This window comes from Phyllostomus hastatus, unplaced genomic scaffold, assembly GCF_019186645.2.
Source record: "Phyllostomus hastatus isolate PE091 unplaced genomic scaffold, TTU_PhHast_1.1 phas_contig_1, whole genome shotgun sequence".
Classification (NCBI taxonomy): Eukaryota; Metazoa; Chordata; class Mammalia; order Chiroptera; family Phyllostomidae; genus Phyllostomus; species Phyllostomus hastatus.
The window spans coordinates 18,144,845-18,170,994 of NW_025333498.1; the positions used below are offsets into that span (position 1 = coordinate 18,144,845).

Here is a 26,150-nt window from a genome sequence, read left to right on the forward strand (position 1 = left end):
AGGTATGGAGTGGGGGAAGGAGAATTGCAGAGAAGAAAGCAAGGACCAGAACTACTAGGATGGAGCAAAGAGGAGGTGGCCTGGGCAATTCCAAGTGTGAGGTGGCATCCAGTGTGGGCAGGCGGGGTTCATTCACAGAGTGTAGGACTCAGCAGCCAGGCAGGTCATCTTCCTCACTCTCCTGCGCCTGATGCAGCTCCTCCTTCCTCGGGTGTAGATCACATCCCCACCTGGATATTTACCATGATCTCCACCTCCCTTTCAGGTCTTTGCCTCCTGTTTGAGAATCTTCCATCTTGGTGTTTGACCCCAACCCCACAACCTCCTGTAAAGAAATCCTCCTGGTACCCACATCCCTCTCTTTCCCTTGGCTCTTCTTCTGGCCACTGGCTCTCCTGCTGCCCCCGCCACAGACCAGACCTCCCACAGTTGTGCCCAGATTGCTCAAATGTCTGGGTTCCAACCTGCAGGCACACACCAAATAACAGGGCTCCTCTCCTCCAGGCCAATCTCCTAGGAGCCTCTCACCCCAACCTGGCATGCCACCAGCCAAGCCTCTCAGCTGCAGTTTGACAGAAAGTGCTTTGCACACTGTAAAGTACTGTACACGCTCTGTTAGGAGCTCTGAAAGTGGTTGCTATGCCATGAAATGAAAACACGGACTGAAGAAGGCAATTGCAAAGATGAGAAACCAAGCAGATGGGAGAAGATTTTGCAAACAATACCTTGGATAAGGGGTTAATATCCAAGCTATAAAAAGAGCACATACAACTGAACAAAACACCCACACAATCCAATTAAGAACTAGGCAGAGGACCCGAACACTTTTCCAAAGAAGACACATAGATGGACAACAGATTTGTGAAAAGATGATCAACTTCACTAGCTGTCAAAACCACAATGAGATACCACCTCAAATCTGATGGAATGGCTACTACCAATAAGACAAGAAATAACAGGCATTAGAGAGGCTGTGAAAAAAAAGGTACCTTCATACACTGCTGGTGGGAATGTAAACTGGTGCAGCCACTATGGAAAACAGCACGGACGTTCCTCAAAAAGTTAAAAATAGAGCTACTATATGACCCAACAATCCCTCTTCTGGGTATCTATCTGAAAAACTCAAAAACATTTATTTGTAAAGACATATATATGTATCCCTATGTTCACTATTCATTGTGGCCAGGACATAGAAACTGCCTAGGTGCCTTTAATGGGTGACTGGATAAAGAACATGTAGTTCACACATACAACGGGGTACTGCTCAACCATAAAAAGTGATGAAGCATTGCCATTTGAGACAACATGGATTGATCTTGAGAGTATCATGCTAAGGAAGCAAGTTAGACAGAAAAGGACAAGGACCATATGATTTCACTCATATGTGGGGCATAAAACAGAAAGCATCAATGAACAAACAAAACAAAGAAACTCATAGACACTGACAACAGTATGGTGGTTACCGGAGGGGAAGGGGGACAGGGAAGGGAAGAGAGTAAAGGGGGCCAAATACATGGTGACAGAGGGAAACAAGACTTCGGGTGCTGAATACACAATGCAATGTACAGATGACGTATTATAGAATTGTACACCCAACACATATGTAATGTGATTAAGCCAGTGTCCCCCCAATAGATTAACAAGTAAATAAAAGTAGCCTAGAGAATGTTCACCTTCCACTCATTGAATTAATTTATCCAAATCTGCATTTTCAGAAAACGCTAACTGGATGTGGTTTGTCTTTGGGGTAATAAAAACGTTTTAAAATTGACTCTGGTAATAGTTGCAGAACATACTAAATGCTATTGAGCTGTACACTTTAAGTAGGTAAATTGTATGGTATATGCAGTATGTCTTAATAAAGCTGCTTTTAAAAAGGGGAAGCACTGAATGGAGTTCAGGATGTGAACCTAACTTACCCAGAGTATCCACCTGGCTGTCAGAGGGAAGGAATCAGAAAAAGATGCAGAAAAGTCATTTCCCGGAAATTCTGGGTGGGCTCTGTGGAAGCACACACCCTGATTTTACCTGCGTGGAGCCCAAGTCTGAGCACCGCCCCCCACCGCCCCAGGCAGAAACACTGCACCTCAGGAGGGTTGCCGGTGCAGGGTGCTGGGTGCCTACAGCATGCAGAGCAAACGCTGATATTTTTTAGCATTTGATTTTTCCATAGAAAAAGAGAAACCAAGCACATAAAACCCAACAGTGAACTGATGAGCAACTTTGCATATATATAGAATTTCCAGGCAATAAAGCATGCTCTCCAACAAGCTTGTCTTTGTTTGGAGGAAAATTATGCTTTTCTTTATCACAATGCCCTCTGCCAAGCCCAGTGTGCCCTCCTAATTTAAATTAGTCTTTCAATTGTATGATCCTTCCAAAAGAAACTAATTTTCACTATGCTCATTCAGTAAACTTAACCAAAACTTGAATTTTTGTTGGGGGGAGGTGGCAAACCCACACAGTACAGTTTTCTGCTTTGCTACAATCTTAAGATGAGTCATTTCTGAATATCTATAAATATTATTTTGATTATATGAATGGCTTTAAATAGCTATTTATAAAAAACAATACTATAAGTCTGCAAAGAAATAAACCTAATATAAAATGTGAGCAGGAAAATTAAACACAAAGTGCACAATTATATTCTAATTTATAGATTGTAATTCAGTGTGCCATAACGGTTTATCTTGAAAATTGTTATCTCAAAAAAAAAAAGATTAAGAACCCATTCAGATCAATTTTCTCACACATCCTAAAGTGCTTCATTTACTAGGTAATTTCATTCTGTATGCCAACAAGGACATTTCAAATCAAAGTCCTCAAAAGCAAGATTAATAAATCTTGACAGCTTTGATAGATTGTTTTCTTATTATACATTAAATTCTGTGTGAAATTCAGCAGCCTATATAATCTGGCATAAAAATGGAGGATTAAAAAATGTTTACAACTTTGATTTCTCAGAAAATATTTTAATAATATCTCTTTCTCACTGCTGGGTTATTTCCCAGAAAAGCCTTCATTTTCACTATTATTTTCCTAAATAAAACTGATAAAAGAAGATACCAGGGCAATGGAAAGAGTGAGAGATTTGATCAAAAGTGGCTTAATTTTTTTAATTGCCATAAATATACAACTCATTTTATAAATTCATCATCCGAACAAGCCAATCATCCTGAATGGCTTTGAGCAAATTTTTACTGTTTTTTTTTGTTTTGTTTTGAGACAGTGTTATTTTTATCCCTCCCCTTCCCAACTGTCTCCTTGCCATATGCCAAAATGAGATATTCATCTCTGAATGCCCTCTGTGACATATATATTTTGGGAAAAAACTATATCAGCATAAAATTCAGAATTGGCAGTCTCAGAGAACCAAGTTAAAAATAGACCTGTTATATATAAAATTAGACCACTTTAGTAATAACTAAGTTCACAGAAAACTGCGAACAATAACTCAGGAAATATGCCTGTTAGGCCATGTGCATGTAAGTTACAAATGCACACGTGCAGTGTGCCCTGGGTAAAGCCCGCATCGTGATCTCCCTCCACAAGCAGGGAATCAGTTGATAGAAAGCGCTCAATCTTGGATGAGGAAGCTGCAAAGGGTAAAGGAGGGTCTCATACCTTGGAAACATCCACTGGCTCCGTTTTTCTAGCAGTTGCCAATGCCAAGTTCTAAAAAGCCAAACTTTTAATTAAATAGTATAGAAAAGTAGGATGCCACATGCCTTTCAAAAACAAAAGAAACAAAACCCACCAGAATGGCTCACAACAGGACAGGAATCAAAAATAAGTACTAAAAGCGAAACCCAGCTGTTGTCTTGAAAAGATTAAAAACAAAGAGCAGAAAACATTAAAGCGAAAGGGTTGCAGGGACGCTGCCACAGGAGCATTTAAAACAGACCCGGAAAGTGAAAACAAATCACTCTGCTCTCCACCACCTTCCCTCACACACCAGAGGCAATAGGGTGCCTTCTAAAACAAATTCAAAAAAACAGTCCTTCTGTTTGATATTCTTTGAAGATACTCAATGTACAAAGACTCCATCAGCCAATGAACATACAGAAAGCTCAAGACAGTTAAGTCCAATTCTGTGATAATTATTATACAATGTTCATTGCCCACTTCAAAGGCTGGAGTGGTATGTGCAGATGCCTATGTAAGTGTAAGTGTTTTTTCAAAGGTCGGTCAAACTGGAATAAACACACACATGGCAAGACCGCGATACCATTATGCTGGGCTTCTCTGAAATGCCCCCTCAGAGCGCAGAGAGATTTCAACACCCACGTCTCACAGCATCGGATGAGTTTTCTCTTCTCATTAAATCCTCATCCTTGCAGTCAGTCTAAAAGCTCATGACAGACTAAATTCCCATTCAGATTGAAATGAAAGTATCATATACTCTGGACAGAGCCACTTACGTGTGCTTCCAAAGTAAGTCATTGTCTTTTTCTTCTTTTTTTTTAACAAAATAACTCTTCTACTCTTTCCCACTAAATCCTTAAAAAGTGGTAAGTGTAAGAACTAGAATTGGAATTTTTATTAAGCTGATCCCCAATTTTCCACTCAAAGCCTTGCAGGAAAAGGACGTTTACAACTTGGAAGTCATCGCTACAGAAAAGCACGGTGCAAAGAGCCCAGACGCTCCGGCCAGACCTGTGAGGCACCTGTACGTGAAAGCATTCCCGGTGACGCTGCCAACGAGCTTAACAAGGCCTGTGCACAGAGCTGCGTAAGGGAACCCATCCGATTCCAATGTTCTCTACGGGCCACTCACATCGGATAGGCAGTGAGCATGCCCCTTGGAACAGTGGCCCGGCTGCTTGCAGCTCACCCCAGAACCAAGCTGCTGGGGCCTCCAGGCTTCCCCTGCCGTGTCCCGTCTTTGCTCGGTCTGCTCCACTGGCTCTCACCACTCATCCTTCACAGCCCCTAACAACATATGGAGCAAAGCCCATTGCCACTGCACCCTCATACTCCACAGATTTCTAGCATCGTCTCTCTGACAGACCACACACTCCAGTGGCAGGAGCCGGACTCTGTTTCTCTTTCTAGCACCAGCGGATGGCACTGTCCCTGACAACGAGTGGGGCCTCAGCAAGGTGACGGCATGGATGATTGTGTAAGGAGGTGTCATCTGATGTAGGGGAACATTTGCAACATAAGAATATTTTTTAATTTTCCAACTTTCTCTTTTAGTCATGAGTTGAAAGTTTGAAGACTTGCAAGGAACGCCCCAGATGAGCCAGGCCATATGGAAGGCTGGCGTATATGCATGTCAGCCTGGCCAGCACTGCATCCTATTCATTTTATGGGCCTCTCTTAATTTGTATTCCTCTGAAGGCAGTGCCTGAAAGTGGGACTTGAATGCAGCTCATTTGGGAAGTGATTCCCAGGAAGCAGGAGTGAAGGGCAGAAAAACTGCAACAAAGAAAGCAGAAAAGACAAGAAAGGCTCTGTTACGGAGCTGGGTATCCCACTGGGGGCTCTTGGGGGATAGGATGCATCTCAGAACTCCCTCCAAAGCTCAGGAGGCTGGGGCATTCATCTGCAGACTCCCATCCCCCATTATTTGAGGGGTACCTCTGGAGGCACTAATTCCTCCCAAACATCCCAACCACCTTGAATTTAAGTTGGATGAGATCTTGCAGTTTAGGAGGAGGTCCTGAGGCAGAGAAGCTGAGAGGCTGGGAAAAGCTGGGGTGCGGCACTGAAGTGCGCCTGAGCTGCCCATCACAGCCGCCGCTGAAAGGGCAGGTAAGCCTCTGCACACGCTGAACTAGCTAAGGAGAGGGCCACAAAAGTAAATAGTTAAGGTCTTATGTCATATTTTCTTAGATTATGCAGCCAAATATAAAACTTGACTCCAAAATAAAATCAATGAATCGATGAATCTATGCATCGATGAAAAGAAAGTGCTTAATAGGGCCTGGGGAAGGATGTCCTAGCCGGACCTAGGGGATGAAGCTTCCAGGGAACAGGTGACTTTGCCAGTTGATGCTCAGTAATATCGAAGATTTATACATCTCCTTGCATGTCGACCACTTTTCCTCCCATCCCCTGTCATTCACAGGGCAAATGAAGGGCTGAGAATTGCCATACATCCTCTCTCACTCACTGTGACTTCTCGCCACCAAGTAAATTGGTCTTGACGGTCATTTTATTAAAAAAATGAGTGAAGAGAACAGCAAAGAAGAGAGGGGGAGGGACTTGCTGATCTGAGTAAGTTCAATCATTTTAAGCTAGCTTCCCTTTTCCTCTCTTGGGCTCTGATTAGAACGAATTCCCATCTACTTTATAAGCTGGGGAGACCTACTAGAAATGATAATGAATGCATACTACTTAGCTTTCTCCAAGTATACTTGATAAACCTCCTTGTATTCACTGTCACTAGAATTTTCTACACCCATTGGAAAAAGGACAAGCCAACCGCAGCGCCTTCGTTATTTTTTACCTGAACGGCTGTACCACTCTGTTTCTTCATTTACGAGGACGATGTCAGGCGCCCAGCCCGTTGCTCCTCCGTGCACGTGCGCCTCCCGTTGGTGCCTCCCATCTGCTTCTGCTTCCACCATGCACAGCTACTGTCAATGAATTTGGTCCTTTGTTTCTTGCAATCAGTCTCACTTTTCCAACATGAGCCTTTTAGCTTAACACTGGCCCAGAATTTTGAGATAAACAGATGTCATACCAGTGAGATTAGGGAAAGGGACATAAAAACAGAAATCAAAGCTGGCTTCTAAAGAAACTGTCTTCTAATAAGAAGCAGGATGCTCAGGAGAGGACGCTCAGGGCGGCAGTGAAAGTGCTCTGTGTGATGTCGTAATGGTGGATACGTGCCATTACACATTTGTCCACATTCACGGAGTGGACAACACCAAGAGTAAACCCTAGTGTAAACAATGAACTTTAGGGGATAGTGATGTGTCAAATAAAGTTCATCAGGTGTAACGAATGCACCACTCTGGTGCAGGCTGTCAATGATGGGGAGGCTGTGTATGGGGGTGGGGGACAGGGGGCATACAGGAAGTCTCTGTGCCTTCCCCTCGTCTGCTCTGTACCTAAAACTGCTCTAGAAAATCCATTTAAAAATAAATAAATAACTAAGGAAAAAAAGTCCAGGAAAAGCAACAGGAGAAAAAGGAGACAAAACATGCATCAAGAGATTGAGAAATTTGACACCTGTCAAATGTCATAGATCTGAAATAAGGAAAATAAATAAAATCAGGGCTGATTTCATGAACGTGTAACCTGTGCATTCACACAGGCCCCTGTTCAGAAGTGCCCTGTGCCTGGTTTAATGCTCTGCGGTTGCCATGTTGAAATTCTTAATAATTTTTAAACAAAGCCCCCCACCCCGTTTTCATTTGGTTTCAGATTCCTGCAAATTAGGTATCCGGTCCTGAGTAAAAGGAATTGTGAGACAAGAGCTTTCCTTTGCAGACTACAGCATAGCAAGGCAGTATTTGCAAGGGTATTCTCAAAGCACTCCCTCCTTCCTTTTAACCACTTTATTCGAAATGGTATCTCTTGGTTTAAACACACTAGGAATTTCAGTCTTTCATGTGCCTTGTCCTGAGAGCAGGAAGTCTTATGGATAAAGCTGTAAATGGATGAGATTCTAAACTCTCTTCACTGGTTTTCTTATTTGCAGAATTAGAGAAACAATAATTTTAAAAAAACCCCAATTATCATTCCTCAAAATAGATTCCCTTGCATAAAGCCTAACTTCATCAAGAAGGAAATGCTTCAAGAGTCTCCTGTAGTATGTACAGCCTGATCAGAAATCTGCTTTCCTAAAAAAGAACAGAAGACCCAACAAAAGGTCTCCCGATGGTCCCCAAGGACAACTGTGGAAATGGCTGTCGCCATCATCCAATTCCTGACGCTGCGTCTTGGCTCTTATCAGTCATCAAACTTCCTCTCCTTAAATAGAGCCATTCCAAATGTCACCACCAGCTTTCCTGGGACAGAATCAGAGATTTGGCGTCAGAACCTCAGCTGCCAAAATAAAAACCCTCTAAATTACTTTCAGTTCACGTTGGACCTTCCTGACTTACATGTTCTCAGTTAGCTGTTTATCATTACACTGGTTGATTAAGTCTTGTTTTCGGTTGGCCCTATTGGCTTTTAGCTTAACAGCTGTAAAATACTAAGACATACATTCTTCTTTCTCCTAGGGCTACAAAAAAATGCCCAGTGCACCACAGAGCATTCTCCAAAACTGGTGGCTATAACCCCGATACAGAGACCAACCTTAAACAGTTCTGCATGCTGTAGTGAGTTTTCCTTTACAAAATCTGCTAGGAGAATCCATTTACCATCTAGAAGTTTAAATATTTGTAATCTTAATTTTTAAAACATTTACCCACATTTTAAAATCTATCCTTGCTGAATGACATGAAAAGTAATAAGCCAGACACAATTAGAAATGTAGTGGTTAGCCTGAATGTGTGTGTGTATATATATTTGATTAATGCTCATCCTTGTGTAGAGACATGTCCTCTTATGAAACCTTGTGCTGTCAGAGGAAATTGCAAGTTGAAATGACCTCCATGAAAGAATAGGCACTTGTTATTTGGATGCATTCCTAATTACAAAGTAGCTCAATGAACAGAGATCAAATATTGCCCATGTTTCTAGCTTTCGGTCTCTCAACAATGAAGTCTGTTTGTAAGCAAACAAAACCTTTTAACTGACCTTTTCTCTATACATAAGTATTATTGCCAAAGCTTGAACAATGAAAATCCAGCAAAAATGGATTTCTTTCGCTTCAAAACATTACCCAAAAGATGGTAAAAGCCCATTACCTTGAAAGTGGATGGTATCACGTGATCTCTTCCAGCTAAGTAGTAGGGGGAAGATGAGTGCCACAACTCTTAAAACACAACTTTATAAATACTAAAAGAGAGGTTCTGGTTCGTGAGTTCTCATTCAAATAAATCTTTGACATGACAAATACAATTTTCCTGGTATTTAAAATTAGGTCCAAACTGCCTCTCAATCTCAGAGGTTGCTTGTCAGCACTCACTCTTTTCTCTCCTCTTCTCTTCTTCATTCCCTCAGTGAAGAGGTGTCTAGGAAGTCGATTAAAGCTCATCCTCATTACCGCAGGAGTAGCTAGCTACCAGCCCCAGTAAGATGGACAACTGGGCTCTTCGCCAGATCAAATTCCCCCCATTAGGCAGTTGGAGAATGTGAAGCATCCAGCAGTTACCTGGCTCTAGCAACATGAAATCACCATCATTCAGATAAAAATAGGAACTTCTTGAAAAATGCTGCTTTCCATTTTGAATTTGATCTTTCATAGAAAAGGAGAAAAATATAAAGTTAATTGTAATAAGCCAGGTAGGTCATCAAGCTGCTATTGCAAAGGCCATTATAGATTTGAAGCAGCTTTAAAAATGTTCAAAATTGTCAGATAAAATAGAGACAATATCGGGACTGAGAATTATCTCTTTCTTTCCAAAAGGAAAAATCGAGGAAGATAGAAATGAAAAACAGAGCTAATACTAAAATTCTCCAATTTGTGTTCTATTATTGAAAGTCAGTCCACTGATAAAGACCCTGCTTCCTTCACCATGGAAATAAGTATTAACAATTTCACTGAGCAGTTAACTCTGCAATTAGCACATTATCTCCAGTCCAGCCCACTGAAGGGTTTCTGTGAGGTGGCGCCACAGTTAGAAAGAGCAATGGACTGAGGTGCGGGAGAATGCACTTAGCCTGGACAAGTCTGCTCTTTGAGCACCAGCTTTTTTTCCCCATCTGTGAGGAAAAGAGAGGGAAAAAGTAGGACAAAAGTCATCCCCAAATACTTTATTTTTAAAATTCTCTAATTCCTCCAACTGCTGTGTCTGTGATTTCTTTCGTGTGCACTGGTTAATAACAAGAAACACTCCAATGTCCGACAGCCACTTTCTGGTATGTACTTGGTGCCGAGCACTGGGGGGTGCACTGAAGATACAAAATTAACTAGCGATGTAGAACCCCGTCCTCTACAGCTCATGCTCTAGTAGGAGGTAAACATAAAACCAGGAATTATGATACAAATAGCAATGATAAGTTCTTTAACACCCATTTGTACAGGTGACATGGGAGCTCAGAAGAGGAAATAAAATACATTTGGGGAATTCAGAAATTTTATAAAGGAGATGAAAACCAAGCAGGATCTTGACTGCTTGAATGAGTTCTCTAAGCAGGAAAGAGGAGAGCGGTCTTCCAGGCAGAAAGAACAGTACGTGCAAAGGCTCAGAGGCATGAAAAAGTCTGCCAAGCAGAGGACATGATAAGAGCAGTCGGTCACAGTTAACATAAGAGATTTCCTAGAGCAGAGATCAACAATTTTCTTTCCTATCAAGGGACAAAGAGTAAATATCTTTGGCATCGGCAGGCCATTCTGTCTTGTCCCAACTACTCACCTCTGCCATTATAACAAAAAGCAGCCATAAACAATATGTGAATAAATGAGTGTGGCTATGTTCTAATAAAACTTTATTTAGAAAAACAGGCAGCAGTCTGGATTTGGCCTACAGACTGTAGTTTTATAACCACTATGCTAGAACATTACAGAAGATCAGATTATAAAGGCAAGTCAGAAACCAAACTGGATAAGTTTCTCTGGGCATTATAGAGATGCTTAGGAAAATATTATGGTTTGTGTTTTTTTTTTTAAATAAAAGAGTGAGATGATAAAGTTGTATGCTAAAAATGACAGCAGCATGGAGTACGTACATTTTCACACCCTGTATTATTAAAATTAAAGCTATTAGCTGTCTTTACTTCATTATACTCTGATATACTAAAATTAAGTCATTAGGGAATCTTTTCCCAAGAAATTATAAAAGTGGGATTCCTTCTAGCCATCTGGAAAATACTTTACATAGTACATCATGTCCCACTTGTTCTGAATATCTGGCCAAAAAAAAAGTAAAATCTTTACCTCTTTAGTGAGAGCATTGCCTATAAAACTAGTAGACATGACAATGAAGGTAGGAATCTGAACTGTCTGATGAAGAGCTCTATGAAGGTAGCACTACATACTCATCTATAGGCCTAGAAATTCTTTACTTGCTATAAACAGCACTGCCACACACACATGCAAAATTCACAAGACAGGGGCAAATAATAAGAAAGAAATAAGAACAATATTTGCAAAAATTTTGTTCCAAGTTAGACAGTAAAATAAAATTTATATTACGGCCATTTTTTGTCAGGATTGTGTTGGGTGCCAGGTCACAAGAGTGAGCAAGAGACTTTGCTCTCCAAGAGTTAGTTCATAGTCTAGAGGAGGGGGCGGCAAACTGTTTTGTAAAGGTCTTGACAGTAAATATTTGAGACTTTGCAAACTGTATGGTCTCTGTTGCAAATATTCAACTCTAGTTGTAGCACAAAAGCAGCCATAGATGCTACATAAATCAATAGCTTTGTTCCAATCAAACTGCAATTGTTTGCAGGTCCCTCATCTAGAAAAAGGGAGACATTAAATACATCATTGAAAATAACTTACCTCATTGCAAATAATCAAAGCTCTATGAAGAAAAAGCAAAGTCTAGGAACTACATATCTCAGTGACTGGACTAAGCTGGGAAGGTCCAAAAAGGTTCCTTTGAGGCTGAGGGTGAGGAGAAGGAAGGAAACAAGGGAGGGGGAAGAACGCCCCAGAGAGAGGAACAGCAGTGCAGGGAGGCAGAGATGGGGGGCAGGATGAGGAACGAAGCCCCATGTGGGTGCGCCTGGAAAACACTTAACGTAGTACATCTGAGGTGCAGCTGAAGTGGAGAAGCAGCCAGGCCATTCAAGGGCTCTGTGCTGAGGCAGGGGCCTTGGCTTCCGCTCTACAGCAGGAGGAAACATTTTAAGGTTTGGAGCCCAGCAGGATTTGATCTATTTGCATTTCTAAAAGATTTAGAGGTGCTGGTGGCTCGAGGACCTGCAGGGAGAGCAGCTGGGAACTTAAACCAGTGGGTCAGGGAAAAATTCTGTCTTCGTTTGGCTTCCACTGGAAATAGACTCCCAGACAGGGTCTTGGGTTCAGAGAGTGTATTTGGGAGGTGACTTCAGGAAATACATGTAAGGAAGTGGGAAAGTGAGGCAGGGAAGAGAGAAAGCCAAATATGGGAGTATTGGTGAGTGGATTACTGCTGTGGGTAGTTGAGGTTCTGTACCATGGGAGACCCACTGAGGAAGTGAGCAGAACGCACCGATCGACATTGAATTGCAGAGGGATGGCAGAGGCTGAGGTGTTTGTCCACCAACCCTTGCCTCTTATCTGTTGAATGTTGCCCCAGGGGTATCAAATCCCTGTCACTTTGGGGGTGGCTCATTCATGGGCTGTGAAGAAAACCCTCAGACAGAAGTAGAGAGACACAGGTGCAGGGGGAGAGGCCACTGCAGCTACAGATGAATTCAGAAGTGGAATTTGCATCAATAGTGTCTGCCACAAATAACTTTTCAGTTTCACCAGAAAGTGGATAAATCAGTAAAAATACAAGTGACTTTCAAATTCTCTCAACACTTCCTAAATAAATTTCTCCTTTTTAAAATCAAAGACTGAAGTGCATTTTATCTGACAAAATCAATGGCATATCACAGGGGGCAATGGAGCTGAACATTCAGAACAGACCTTGACCTTAAAAACTCTTTCAGAGCACCTAAGTGTGGAACAGGTGAAAACCAGCCCTGCCGGATTTTCTAGAAATGTTTTTGGACTGTGATAAGAACGGAGCAGGCATGACTCAAATGCAAGCACAGAATTTCCATGTAAGAAGAAATGTTTCTGGATCTGCAGCTAGATAAAGCATGAATAATAAAGTGCTGCCTAACATGGCATGAGAAAGCCAGAAGTGATCTAGGATGAGTTCCTTCAAGGAAGAGCGTGCTTCTGAGCAAACTCAGTGCTGACACTGCAAACATTAATTTAAGACAGGTACGTAGGCTCCAGTGCATGAACACTATTGAACGCAAACACAGGTTTTCTAACCAATCTACCTCCCTGCTGCAAATGGGTAATAAAAGTGCTCGTTATCCAAATTACAGTCCAAGGTCAACATGAGATTAAGGTCTTGCATCTGAAGGTAAGATATTTCAAACCATTTTCATGGCTCGCAACTTGGAGACACTGCTGTCAGCGTGGCCTCCCAGCAAGGAATGGCTTCATACATTTTAATGGCTCACTGTTGGCTCCCTGGCTATGGGGTGGAGTTACATGGGTATAGCAGAATTTAAACACTGTGATCACAGGTCACCGTTGTTACAAAATTGCTAGGGCAGCAGTTCAGTTTCTAGAAGAAGCCTAATCGATGAAGACAAAAATTGGTTTGGTTCCACAGTGGCTGTGCCAACTCCATGAGTCCAATTACTTCACTGACTACACACATCATTCCCCTTCTCTACTCAAAGTGACTCTTACACACAGCTTATTCTTTTCACTAACCTAAATACAAGTTAAGGAAGGATTGCTACTCTTGCCTCCTTCAGACCCATGGTTTGCATCTCATTTTCACACTGCCTGAGGTTAAATTTGGGTTGGGCATTCTGTGGTCCTGAGAACCAAGCCCGAGTGGATTCTGTGGCCTAGGTCCTCACTGGGCCACCGCTCACTGGAACAGGCCTCCCGTAAAACCCACCCTTTCTGAAAACTTCTCTTCTCTCTGAAAACTTCTCTTCTCTTTTACTCTCCTCTCTTCTCTTCTCTTCTCTTCCCGTAAAACCCACCCTTTCTGAAAACTTCTCTTCTCTTTTACTCTCTTCTTGGAGAGTAAAATCATGTTCAGGGTAAAAATTTCACCAGGTATTCACCCAGCAGACTTTTTCTTCATGTCAGGCCTTACTTATCTCCTTCATTCATATACTTGACCAATGAGCTGGTTTTTCCTTTTAGAGTTTTTATCCATGATCTTTGACATGAATGTTTCATCTCGTGGTGGAGCAGGTATATCCACAAGGCCCTCAAGGTTGGGTGAGCTTCTTTTTTATACACATTAAACATGCTGCTCACACATATGAAGCACGGTGCTTTAAAAGTGGCCTAGTCCTGGTCTCAACATGTGCTTGGCCATCTGCTATCTGGCCCCCACTCCATCCTTCCAAATCCATGGATAATTAGAGTTAACAAATTTAACATTTAATGACATGACATGAGCAACAATTTGACTCGGAGCAACTAAGCGCAGGAAAACAGCCTGATGCTCCTAGTAGCCAGCACTACAGAACTGTGGGATCCAGCATATGTCTTTCCAACAGCAGTTACAATGACGACGATGACAATGACAACGACGACGATGATGATGATGATAACATTTGCTAGCACCTTAAAATCTGAAAAGCACCTTCACACCTCATATCATATAAAGTATATTCAACCTTACAACACAGATAAAGCAGATATCCTCATTTTCCCGATGAAAAGACTGAGTTTCAGTGATGAAGTGACTTGCACAATGTGAAGTGATTCACACAGTTATAAATCACAGGCCCAAGATATAAAACAGACCTTGAGATTCTAGATTCCATATGCTTCCCTCATATCACATGGCCTCCTCCTTCCTCCCCTTCTGGCGGCTTCTCAAAGTGAATTTTAAACTTCTTTCTGGTTGAAATTAAACCTCTTCTTTTGGATACATAAGTTGTAGTCTTAGACATGTCTCTAAAGTTCCTGCACTCCATTAGACAGCAGAGTCAAACAGGCCCTGAGTGGGGCCCATTATCTACAATGAAGGCAAAATTGGGTCCGTACTCAAGGCATCCAGGTGGTTCTCTAGCCCCAGAGAACACAGGACTGCAAAGAGGAATTCATTTCAAGGGGATACCCACAGAGGTTAAAGAGATTAGGAAGTGAATGTGAAGGAGAGAAAAAGTATTAGCTAACCCAAATTCAAAATTGAGAAAAAGAACATTACCGGTAGCTAAATAATCTCTTAGCATTTCATAGTGTGCACACACCAGGGCAGGAGGTTAGTCCAGAATGAAATTTATATTTAATTTGGGAAATTTAATGTAAATTTAGAAGAATACTAGAGGTACTTAATTATTAATAGCCCCTATTAAAACCCATGAACACACCTCATTTGCATTTAACTTTTTCTTATCTGTATATACAGAAGAGCTGAGTGGCAAAATCTATTAGGAAAACGGATTTCTCCCCCTCTTAGCTCTCTGACTCCACAGGGCGGCATTTGTCACTACCTGTTTCCCCACCTTCCTCCGTCACTCAGACAGCAGCTTCTCAACAGTTTATAAGCAGTTAAAACATTTGTAAAATGTTTTAAATACAAATTTAAATTCAAAATATTTATAAAATGTTTTAAGTGGAGATACTTCATTTAAAGGCCACTGATGAATTTCTCCAATGGAGAATATTATTTTCCAATGAATAATATTTTTTGTCTCAATCCAAATCGAAGGAAGTACAATAAATAAAATAAAATAAAATAAAATAAAATAAAATAAAATAAAACACCATAAGCTGCCAAAGTGTTGGAGTAATACTAATTCTAATAATAAAATTTTGGCACTGTATAATAACAACGCACTTTCACTTCTGTTAAACTACACTGTCTCATCAGAGCCCTACTGACAGTGGAGGGCCAGTCTTCTTTCCTTGGTAGAGAAGAAACAAGTAGCTGACGGAGGGCTTGAGCTCGCTAGCACAGGCTGCTTCTCCTGTTTAGAGGAAGTGCTAAAAACGCTAGTCCAGTTGAAGGGCATTATGTTGAGTTCTGGTTAAAACTGTAGAACAGAAAATAGAATAAAACTTCTCTGTGTATGCTAAGACTTCATCTGTTCTTATATATATGCAATGTTGGCATCAAATAGTAGATAATTCAACCAACACGGAAATTGCAAAAATCATTCACTTTATTCATTAGAGAGCTCATTAAGAACCTCACCAAGTCACTCTTATTTATACACAATTAAAACTTGCTTAGTTGTCTGTTCCCAAGAGGACAGCATATTGGAAAAGGAAATTATAAAGGTAGGAGAAGGTACCAAAAGCAGGCCACTGGGAGTCGTCAGAGTTGACAGTTGACCATTTGGGAAAGTCAAGAGGAAGTTACCGAAAAGCAGAGCAGCCGGGGAACACGGCAGCTGAACACACCTCTACGAGCTCCGGTGGTATTTCTGCGCTGCGCATGGGACAGTAATGAATGCTCTTGATAATGCTCCCGAGTTAAAGATTAAGATACCCATTATATTGTTTTAGTAAATAGAATCCATTTTTAAAAGATACATTTCAAAATTAGTTAAGTAAGAAGCACCGTGGTGTTTAAAGAGGTATTCAGAAAATTTGAACAACTAGAATGGCACTAGGTTCTTGAAGGTCCTAGGTAATAACTGCTAATAATAAACAATGAATGAACTTGTCTCTATGCCAGATCCTGCTGTTAAAGCTTTGCATCAATTATCTCACTGAATCCTAACAACCAATCCATGAGGTAGATAATTTTGGTATCTTGATTTTATAGGCGAGGAAATTGAGGCACAGGGAATTTAAGGAACTTGCCCAAGCTCCAGCTAGTAGGTGAAGGTGTCAGGACTTTTTTTAATTTGAATTGTTCAAGTACAGTTTTCTGCATTTTACTCTCATCCCAGCCTACGCCCCCAGCCCTCCCCACCTCCCTCCTGTTTCCACCCCCGCCTTGTTTTTGTCGATCATGTGTCCTTTATACCTGTTCCTGCAAACCCTTCCCCTTTTCCCCTGAAATTCCCTCCCCTCTCCACTCTGGTCACTGTCAGCCTGTTCTCTATTTCAGTGTCTTTGGTTATATTTTGCTTGTTTGTTTGTTTTGTTGATTAGGTTCCTGTTAAAGGTGAGATCCTATGGTATTTGTCTTTGGATTTGAACATGGGCTGTTCACTCCAAAGCCAAAACACTGACCCAATTGGTCATACAGCTAACATTTAACTGTACCGGTTTTTAACTGCTGTGCTTCTGGGTCTTTCTCTTATATCTAACAACAGGCAAACCCAAGTTTTCAAAAATGCCTTTATAAATCAGTTGTTTTGGCATTCTGGCTTTGCACCATTCATTCAACAGTCATTTCCTGAGCATCAGCTGTGTGGCAGGCACTGTACGGGTGCTGGGGATACAGAGATGAAGAAGACACGACCCCTGCCTTGCAGTAGCTAACAGAGTAGAGGAGGAGGCTGACCTATGAACAATCAATCATATAAAATTACCTTAGGGAAGCAGCCCTGGTGTAAGGAAGATGCAACAGCATGCCTAGTGGTTAGGACCTAGAGAAGCACTTTACAGAGTGTGAGCTCCAATAAAACTAACAATAGCCCTGACCCCTGAGCCTCCCTAAATTTCCTTGAGCTCTGAGTTCACCAAAGCTCTGGGGGGTAGCCGGGAAGGTTGTGGACCTGAGCAGTAATTTGTTCGCCCATCTTTCATGAGGGACTCTCTGATTCCAATCACCAAGTGGGCGTGACAGTCCTCTGCTCTCTTCCACCTGCTGATGACTAGCTGCCTGGCCTGTCACGTACAACGCCCCCCCCTCATCTGCAGGCTATGCAGGTATGTTTTTTGAGAAGTGTGTGGAAAAAACCTCTCTCCTGCTTCACTATATAAATAGACCAACCACTACCAAAATAAAAAAGAAACGCTTCCATTACACCCACCTTTGGTTTCCTGAACAGACTCTTTGGGAAACAATTCAGTATGCTTTTCCCAGAAAACTTAGTTGCAACTCTCCTATTTTTATATATGTTTAATGAATTACAAAAATAATACATTCTCATTATAAAAATCAAAAGGTCAGAAGTATGCAGAGTAAAAAGTAATAGTTCCACTGCACCTCCTCCCCCAATTCCTCTCCCCTCTCCATAGTTTGTTATATGTAATTACAGAACTTTGTACATTTACTTACATATCTGAATATCTAGGTTCATTTTTAGAAGTAAATAGGATCATATAAATACATATCATCTTGTAGCTCCTTATTTTTTAATTAACAATATGGATTGGTGATTTTTCCATATCACTACATAAGGATCTCCCTTAGCTTTTTAAAAAAATCACCTCAGGATATATTTACTGATTTTTAAACGAGAGAGGAAGGGAGACACACACACACACACAGAAAGACATCCATTGATGTGAGAGAGAAACATTGATCGATTGCTGCCCATAAGCACCCCAACCGGAGATCCAACCTGTAACCTAGGTATGTGCCCTGACTGGGAACCAAACCCTCAACCTTTTGTTGTCTAGGACAATGCTCCAGACAACTGAGCTGCCTGGCTATGGCTCCCTTAGCTTTTGAAAGAGCTCCATAGTATTTCAAGTTATGGATGAATTGTAATTTATTTAACCAGTCCTCTACTAACCGACATTTAGAGTTTTCCTGAAGATTTCCCATTATAAACAATACTGAAAAGAAAATTCTGACACATATATCTTTGTGAACAAGTGAAAGTATTTCAGGGAATAAAAATACAGACCTGGAAATATTTGGCCCAAATTGTGTATGCATTTTAAATTTTTATACATACTTCCAAGTCAGCTGGAAAATATGACTGACATTTGTACTACCACCAACAGGTTATGAGAATAATCTGTCTCCCCATGGCCTCCTTAACACTTGATATTTATCCATTATTTCCCTTTTTGCTAATCCAATGAGTAAAGACAGCATATTTAATTGTTGTTTTATGTTTTTCTGACTAGCGATATTTACAAATTTACTGTCCATTTCTATTTCTTTTTTTGTGAATTATGTGTACATAGAGTCTGCCAACTTTCCTAGCTAGTGGTCTTTCCTTGTTCATTGATAAGATACTTGATTTCTTTATGTTAGACGGGAATGTCACATGGAAGTCTTCTCATCCAGGTGAGGCAAACGTGGCTGCCAACCACAGCAATAACCACACTGCAATCTGGAAAGTCGCCTTGTGCCCCAGCTGTAGTTTTAGGCCTTCCGGAAAACAAACAGACGAGAAACAGGTCTCCCACAGTAAGTGTGCACAGAATTATTCTGGATACAACCTCATGTGGACATTAAAATGCCTTGAGGTATGAGAAAAGGTGAAAATGTGGATGAATCTTTCAGCAACCACTCGGCATCACTTTGCAGGTACATGGGACAAAGAGAAAGAAAACAACTGAGGGAGAGAACCTCGTCCGTAGACAAGGAGGTTGGGGAAGGACCTAGACAAAAATGATGGAGGAAAAATTGCCACCGCATCACCTTCCCATCTCTAGCTCTGTGTTAACCTCCTCTCAACCCTTCGGTTTTGTTTTTCACACAAGGTGGGTGTAAAATTAATTCATTGAAGTGCAAATTCTAATGCAAAGAGCACCAACTTCAGTAATTTGTTCTAATAGATTCAAAGCCTTACTCCCACAGCAAATTAGGAATGCCGGCTGAGTCATGGAAGGGTCACAGACAAAGTTTCTTACAGTCTATTTGCCTCTATTTTTAGGAGTCATCTTAGAGAGAGAGAACAAAACATAATGAGGATGTATTCACATTGCAGACTCTTAGTGTGTATGGAATCACACAGTACCACCTTTTCCACAGTTAGGAGATTCACTGCTCTCTCCAGGCAGAAGGTCCCTCATATCTAATTCTCTCCAGGGGCTTTTAAAGAGCAGTAATGAAGAAAGGGCTTCAGGCCAGAGCCTGGCTGGGTGCTTCCCAGGGGGCAGGCAGCCAGGGCAGAAGGGAGAGGTCTTTTATCTGAGAGGTCAATCTAGGTTGTGTGAGGGAGAAAAAGCAGCTTGCAAGAGTAAGGCTTGGCTGGATCAGGGAGCAGCTCACTATCCAAAACCTCAATGGCAAAAAATAAAAAAGGAAATCTTTATCTAAATCATTGCATTTGAATATATCTTTATCGTGCTAAGTAATTACATGTTATTGCTGGATTAGGAAAGAGGATAGCAGTTGAGGGGCCAAGGAGGAAAAACCTGGAGCTGTTCCGATATTTTCTACAAAATACAGCCTCAAGACTAAGCCAAGGTGGTAATGAATGTGAGAGTCGAGATGTTGTGGCTTCCAAAGTATTCCCTAATAAATTCTCTTATATTTTCATTCTAATCTTAAATGCACATGTATGCACATACCTGTAGCATCCCTCTGAATCAAGTTTTCAGTAGGAAACATGAGAATATTTCAAGACAAGATGAAATAAAATGAATCTCGGAAAAGGTTCTTAGGACTTCCCCAGTGCCTGGTCTTCAATATTAGCCATCTTCCTTTTATCTGGCGACACTGAGTATGAAATCACAGACACACTGTGTTCACTGTGAAAAAATTATCGGACTTGGTATTCAAAGATTTACACTCTGTCCTCTAAAGTAGCATATAAAGAGCCCAATTACCTTGCCTGAGCTGGTGGTGTATTATAACAATCAATTGCATTTGACTAATGCACGCCAGTAATGGGCATTCAATAGATGTGTTCCAGTCAACCTGACCTGTTCAGACAAGACCTGAGTGAGGTGGGGTTTGCAACACCACTGCTGCTTGTGAAGCTGGAAGGAAAAGCAGTATTTGCTCAGCTTTTCGTCCTCTCAGACAAGATTTCAAGACCACGACATCTAACACACGGTGAAGGGAGGGCACGTTTGGGGAAACAACAGCTTTTACGAGTGTGTACAGGACAGCATGACTGCACCAGAACGCCCATAAATATTAAACAGTATGTGCAGCCAGACCTTGGCAACCAGCAGGTTAACCAGTTGGCTTGAAAAATTCCTTTTCCTAAAAACTGTATTATAAAAATAGGCATAACAGTGCTGTTAGGTTATTCACCAGAAGTCATATATTGTTTAAAAAGAATAATACTGTTGCACACATATGCTCCCAAAGTTTCATTACCAGATGCTAAAAATACCAGTAAAAACTATTAATAATTAACAAATGCACTTGATAGGAAATATGAGGTTGAAATAACATGATAACCTATACATTAAAGAGAAATAGTTGAATTCAGTAGAGAATGAAGCAAATTGGAAACTGAGGTACAATTTTGAAACTAAATATAGGTACTTTACTTCTCCAGTTTTTTCAGAATTTGGATTTATTTTAGTTAGAGAAATTCTATTGTCATGATATATTAATACCATAACATGAGAAGAATGCTGGACCCAGTCAGTATTAGAAGAAGACTTGAACCTGGGCTCTGCTACTTCCATGCTGTGTGACCCAAAGCGATTTGATTTACCTCTCTGAGCCTCCGTTTCTTTGTTCTTAAAATCACAAACAGGACAAAACCAACTGCCACCCAGCACTACTGGAATGATTAAACAGCAAAGTCAGAGTAAATTGGAAAGTATCTAGGATATACTAGCTTTTCAATAAATGTTTTTTGAATGTAAAGGATTTACTCTATTTTAATACATAATTGCCTTGACTGTTCATTTGCTTATTTCAAAAATGTCATCATCTCAAAATATTGTTGAACCTCCCCTCCAGAATCGCATTCGGTGCCCAAAACTATTAATTTCCTCTCTTTGTCAAAAATGTATAATATCCCTTTTAATGAGGTCTAGGAAACGGGGACCTTCTTTCCATTTTACAATCAAAAGCACAGACATGGAAAGGTTAAGCGATTTACACAAGGACATAAAATGGGTCAGCAGCTGAGATAAATCACTGAGACTTGGAGCCTTGTGCTTCACTACACTCCGCCTCACCCTGGGCCCTATGAGGCATTTCTCTGAGTTCTCGAGAAGAATTCCCTACGATGGCCACATTTGACGTGCGTCAGCTCTCTCGTCAGCAGACAGCATGCCCATGCCCATCAAAACTCTGTTGAGAGCCTCTCACCTCAAAAACTGGGGAAAATGGAAAGCAAGAGAATTTCCAAAGTTTCCCTTTTGAGCAAGATCATGAACCCATTTTTGAAGTCAGTGGAATAAGAAAGTCTTGACATTCATGACTCTCATTCCTGCCGGCTTAGCGGGGTTTCAGATATGATACAGTCTGGTTGGATAATGGCAAAGCCCTACAGGGAGAAGTAACTGTCGCCCTTTTCCCTCCAGTAAACACAGGTGACTGTCTGGGAATGAAAGGCAGTGGGGCACTAGAAAAGCCACATTTAAGAAGGTTATCTGAATCTTAAGATAGACACGTAAGGTTTCGTTTTCTTAATTCTACTAGAAATAAATATATAAGTTTTATACCAAATTTAAAAATTGAGTTAAAGGTGCTATGCCTCTTTTCAAAACATTTCAAAAGTTTTGATCAAAACCTATTCTCAAGCTATTGATTCTGCTAGTACAATCCCTAGTCTATACTTAGGTAGACAGCTTTACATAGGATTTTTGATAAACTCAAATCTTAACTTATAGATAGGATAAAATTATAAAGTCACTTTGAGAATAAGAAACAGGCATAAAGAGAAATAATCTCACCCCGCTATATCCATGTGTATAGCAGCAGACTGAAGGTGACATTCATGGTCATTCTAAGACATTCCACAGCAACCGAAATGAGCCATTCCCGCCTAGAATTAACTATAGGGGCTTCAGAACTTTCTTCCTGAAGCCATAGCCCCATCCTGGGGCTATCTGCAAGGCTGTGGCCTCTCAAAAACAGGAACAGGAAAACAAATCCTGACATAAACCAATACAGGCTCCAGCTGCTTAACAGGGATAAGAAGCTTAAAGGTTGAGCTGGCATTTTTCCTCTCCCATGAAACAAAAAAGTCTCCACAAGTTACATTAGACCATCATTCCAGAAAAAGACATGATGGACAGCCTCTCAAATCTATGAGTTGGCCTGGCAATATATATCATCTATTTTAGGTGTATAAGATATGCATATATCTTATGTATATATCACATACATATATGTAAGACAGTAGAGTGTACAGGGTGATGATGTAAAGCTATAACAAGCGCTTAGAAAGCAGTGCAGTGGGGCACCCTAAATTCCCCAGCTGGGCAAGCTTCAGGCAAAAGCAGCAGTAGCTGTATAGTGGTGACAATAGCAGAGGGAAGTGAGGTCCAGAGGGAGGGAAGTGCAGCTGAGGAATGAGGAGGTGACTCAGGCAATGCAGCATCCAGGATAATACAGTTGCCAGCACGGCTCCTAGTTTGAGCTGAACAGTCCTTTGCTGTCCCCAACTATTAAGCACCTACGAATTCTATTGCATTGTTTCCACAAAGAGTGTCAGTAATAGTATCTGCAGCTCACATAAAAACACTTTTTAGATGTATATTTCATATTTTACATTGTCTGAGCTCAGACTTCTGGATGTGAATTTTAGATATCAGATACAATCACTACCTCCAGATGTCCACATCAGACTAAGCAGGTGAACAAATGAAGGCCCACTCAATAATAGAAATACAATTACACTAGGCTGAATGTGTGAAATTGCCATTCTGTAGGTCAAAAGTGGTTGGATATCAACAATTTTGCATGGTTGAACTTAATAAAAAATCACCAAAATGCAGCGAGGGGCTAAGCGGCTTAAAGACTGGACTGAGGACCTGAGTCAAGTTGTTCTGAACGTGCTCCCTGCCCCCACCTTCCACACACAGCAACATGGGTGAAGATGTCTAAATATCAGAAACACATTTTCCATGATTTTCAATACCTAAAATCTATCATTAACTCTATTCAAGATGTTGTACTTCCTTTGCTTCCTACAATTTTCTTCAAAAAAATACAGGTATAAAATTACCCACAGGGAAAGAATTTTTAACAATAACTTCTTCAATATTTTGAGGGGGATCCAAGATGGTGGAGGAGTAAGTGGAAGCTACACTAATCTCCTCCCAGGACCAACCTGTTATTACAACTAAATTGTAGAGAAATCATCTGGAATAAACAACTGAACAAGAGGGAGAGAGAAGCCTTATTGTAACCACAGACTGACAGAAGGAACCAGTTCACCACAATGTGACTGGTAGGGAGTGCAGAGGGAAAACAAGAGGGCTGGCTAGGTTCATCCAGGTGGTAGCTGAAATCCCAGAGGAATATTTCAGTGGCCAGGGGGTTCCTCCGAGAAGTGCAGGGTCTAAACCCCAAGCTGGGCTTCCCAGCCTATAGCACCAGATCCCAAAAAGAACCCAGATAATATCCAGCTGTGAAAAGTGGCAGAGTTTCTCTCCCAGGCACAGACAGCTGGAGTCACAGAGAACCTATTAAAGGGACAATGCATAAAATTTCATTTGCCACCACTTACCCTGGGCTCCAGCAGAGGGAAGGCTGAGTGGACTAGAGACATTTGAGGTGAGACTGGGGATGGTGGCTTTGTGAAGAGAACTGAGGGAGCAGCCACCAGTATCCTGGTGCTAAGTGATCCCCCATACAGCAGGAGCCATCTTGCTCAGGCAGACCACTCCCCTCTGAGTGGCATCAGCCTGAAGGAAGCATTAGTTCCATCCACAAAAATTGCTCTGCCCCACCCTGTGGTGCTTAAGATGGGCTGCTGTTTACAGAGTGACTACTAGATTGAAAACTGAAGGAGTCAGCCATAGACAGTGGATCCCTGGTAGTCTTGAACCAGCTGCCTAAGGCCAGATTGGGACACCATCTGACATCACCAGGGGCAGATTCAGAAAGAAAATACTAGATCCTACCAAGATGAATTCCACCATGGTCTTCATGATTTGAGGTTTTTTCCCCTTCTGTAGCTTTTTAACATTCATTTCTTGTCCTTCAAGTTTGTGCATATTAAGTCATTAGATTTTATATTATAGTTTATTTCAAATCTCATATTTTTCTCCTCTCTTCTCTTTCCCCCTTTTACCTTCTTCTTTCCTCTTTTATTTTCATTTTAAATTTTGTTTTCTCTCTTGTTATGACTTGCTTCCATTCTGTATTCTTCTATTTCTCCCCACTCCAGTCTCTCAGAATCATTTTTCCTGTCATTGGTCATATCACATTCTTTTTCCCAGTCTTAAAATACCCTTGTTCTCTCTCTATCATTATCAATCTTTGCTCATTGATTGTGGATAGGTTGATTGTTGTTGCATTTCTTCAATTTTATCTCTAGATCTTCACTAAATTGGTATTTCAAATTTTACCATTCCCCTCTATTCTGCCTTCCTCCTGCCCTTTCTTGTTTTTGGTCTCAAATTTTAATTTTCCCCTGGTTTTCATTCCTCACTCTTCGTATTCCTTCTCCCTCTATCATCTCAAAATAACTTCCCTTTCCTCTAGATATCTCTTAAGCCTTTCCTTCTTTCTCTTTCCATCTTATTCCCATCCCAACTATAATTAATCTTAGCTCATTTGTTGTTGATACAGCTGTGGTGGATCTTTTTTCTCCAATTTGGTTCCTATTTATTTAGTTAGTTAGTTATGCTTTTCTTTCTTATCTTTTAAAAAATATTTTATTCATTTATTTTTAAGAGAGAGAGTGAAGGGAGGGAGAAAGAGAGAATCAGAAACATCAATGTGTGATTGCCTCTCATGTGCCCCTACTGGGGACCTGGCCTGCAACCCAGGCATGTGCCCTGACTGGGAATCAAACCAGTGACCCTTTGGTTCACAGGCTGGCACTCAATTCACTGAGCCACACCAGCCAGGACTCTTTCTTTCTTTCACCATATTTTTTAAAATTTCTGTTTAAATCTAATAGTATATGCTTCCCTTCTCTTGTTCTATTAAACTTTGTTCACTCCTTTTTTATTTACAATGTAAATTTTATTTTCTTTGTCTCTACACCTTGCCCCGATTCCCTACTTTTATTATTGCTCCTCCACTACCCTCTCAAAATCATTTTTCTTTGAGTTAGTCATCTCATATTTGTTTCTCCTTTCTTATAGTAGTCTAAATCTCTTTACACTCTTATTAATAATGGCTCATTTGTTGTTGATAGTGTGATTGTGGGTGTGGGTGCAGGTATGGGTTTGTTTCCTGGGCTGTGTGGTTTTGTTCTGCCAGCCCCTGCACAACAACATACACGACATGGTGGGTAGATTGGCTCTCAGTCAGCCAGCTGGAGGGAAGGACACCAGAGAAAGACCCATCTACAATCAAAACCCAATTACATCCAGAGAACCAACATAAAATGGCATAAAGGGCATCCTAAGAGCATCAATTTCAGGAGATCAAGGAGACTGCACCACTGAATCTCACAGGTCTCCTACCATAGAATTTCTTACCACAAAGTCAGGAAGTCAAAACAGATCAATTTAAGAAGCAGAAGCAAACAGGAAGAGTCTCACAAATAATGGGAAAACA

General features: G+C 41.0%; 1 protein-coding gene across 10 annotated transcripts in view; it reads right to left on the reverse strand.

Moving 5' to 3' along the window:
- Window positions 1-26,150, reverse strand: part of RAPGEF4 (Rap guanine nucleotide exchange factor 4) — a 277,658-nt gene that overhangs the window by 137,318 nt on the left and 114,190 nt on the right. The window contains exon 1 of one of the 10 annotated variants that reach the window (XM_045817994.1): window positions 22,364-22,489. The exons of 7 other annotated variants lie outside the window; for them this stretch is intronic. In XM_045817994.1, the coding sequence (XP_045673950.1) occupies window positions 22,364-22,405 (42 nt within the window). In that variant the 5' untranslated portion in view covers window positions 22,406-22,489. Of the gene's footprint in view, window positions 1-3,624; window positions 3,746-6,454; window positions 6,550-22,363; window positions 22,490-26,150 lie in introns of those variants that run through there. 2 more of the 10 variants (XM_045818077.1, XM_045818442.1) reach the window with 2 other exon arrangements.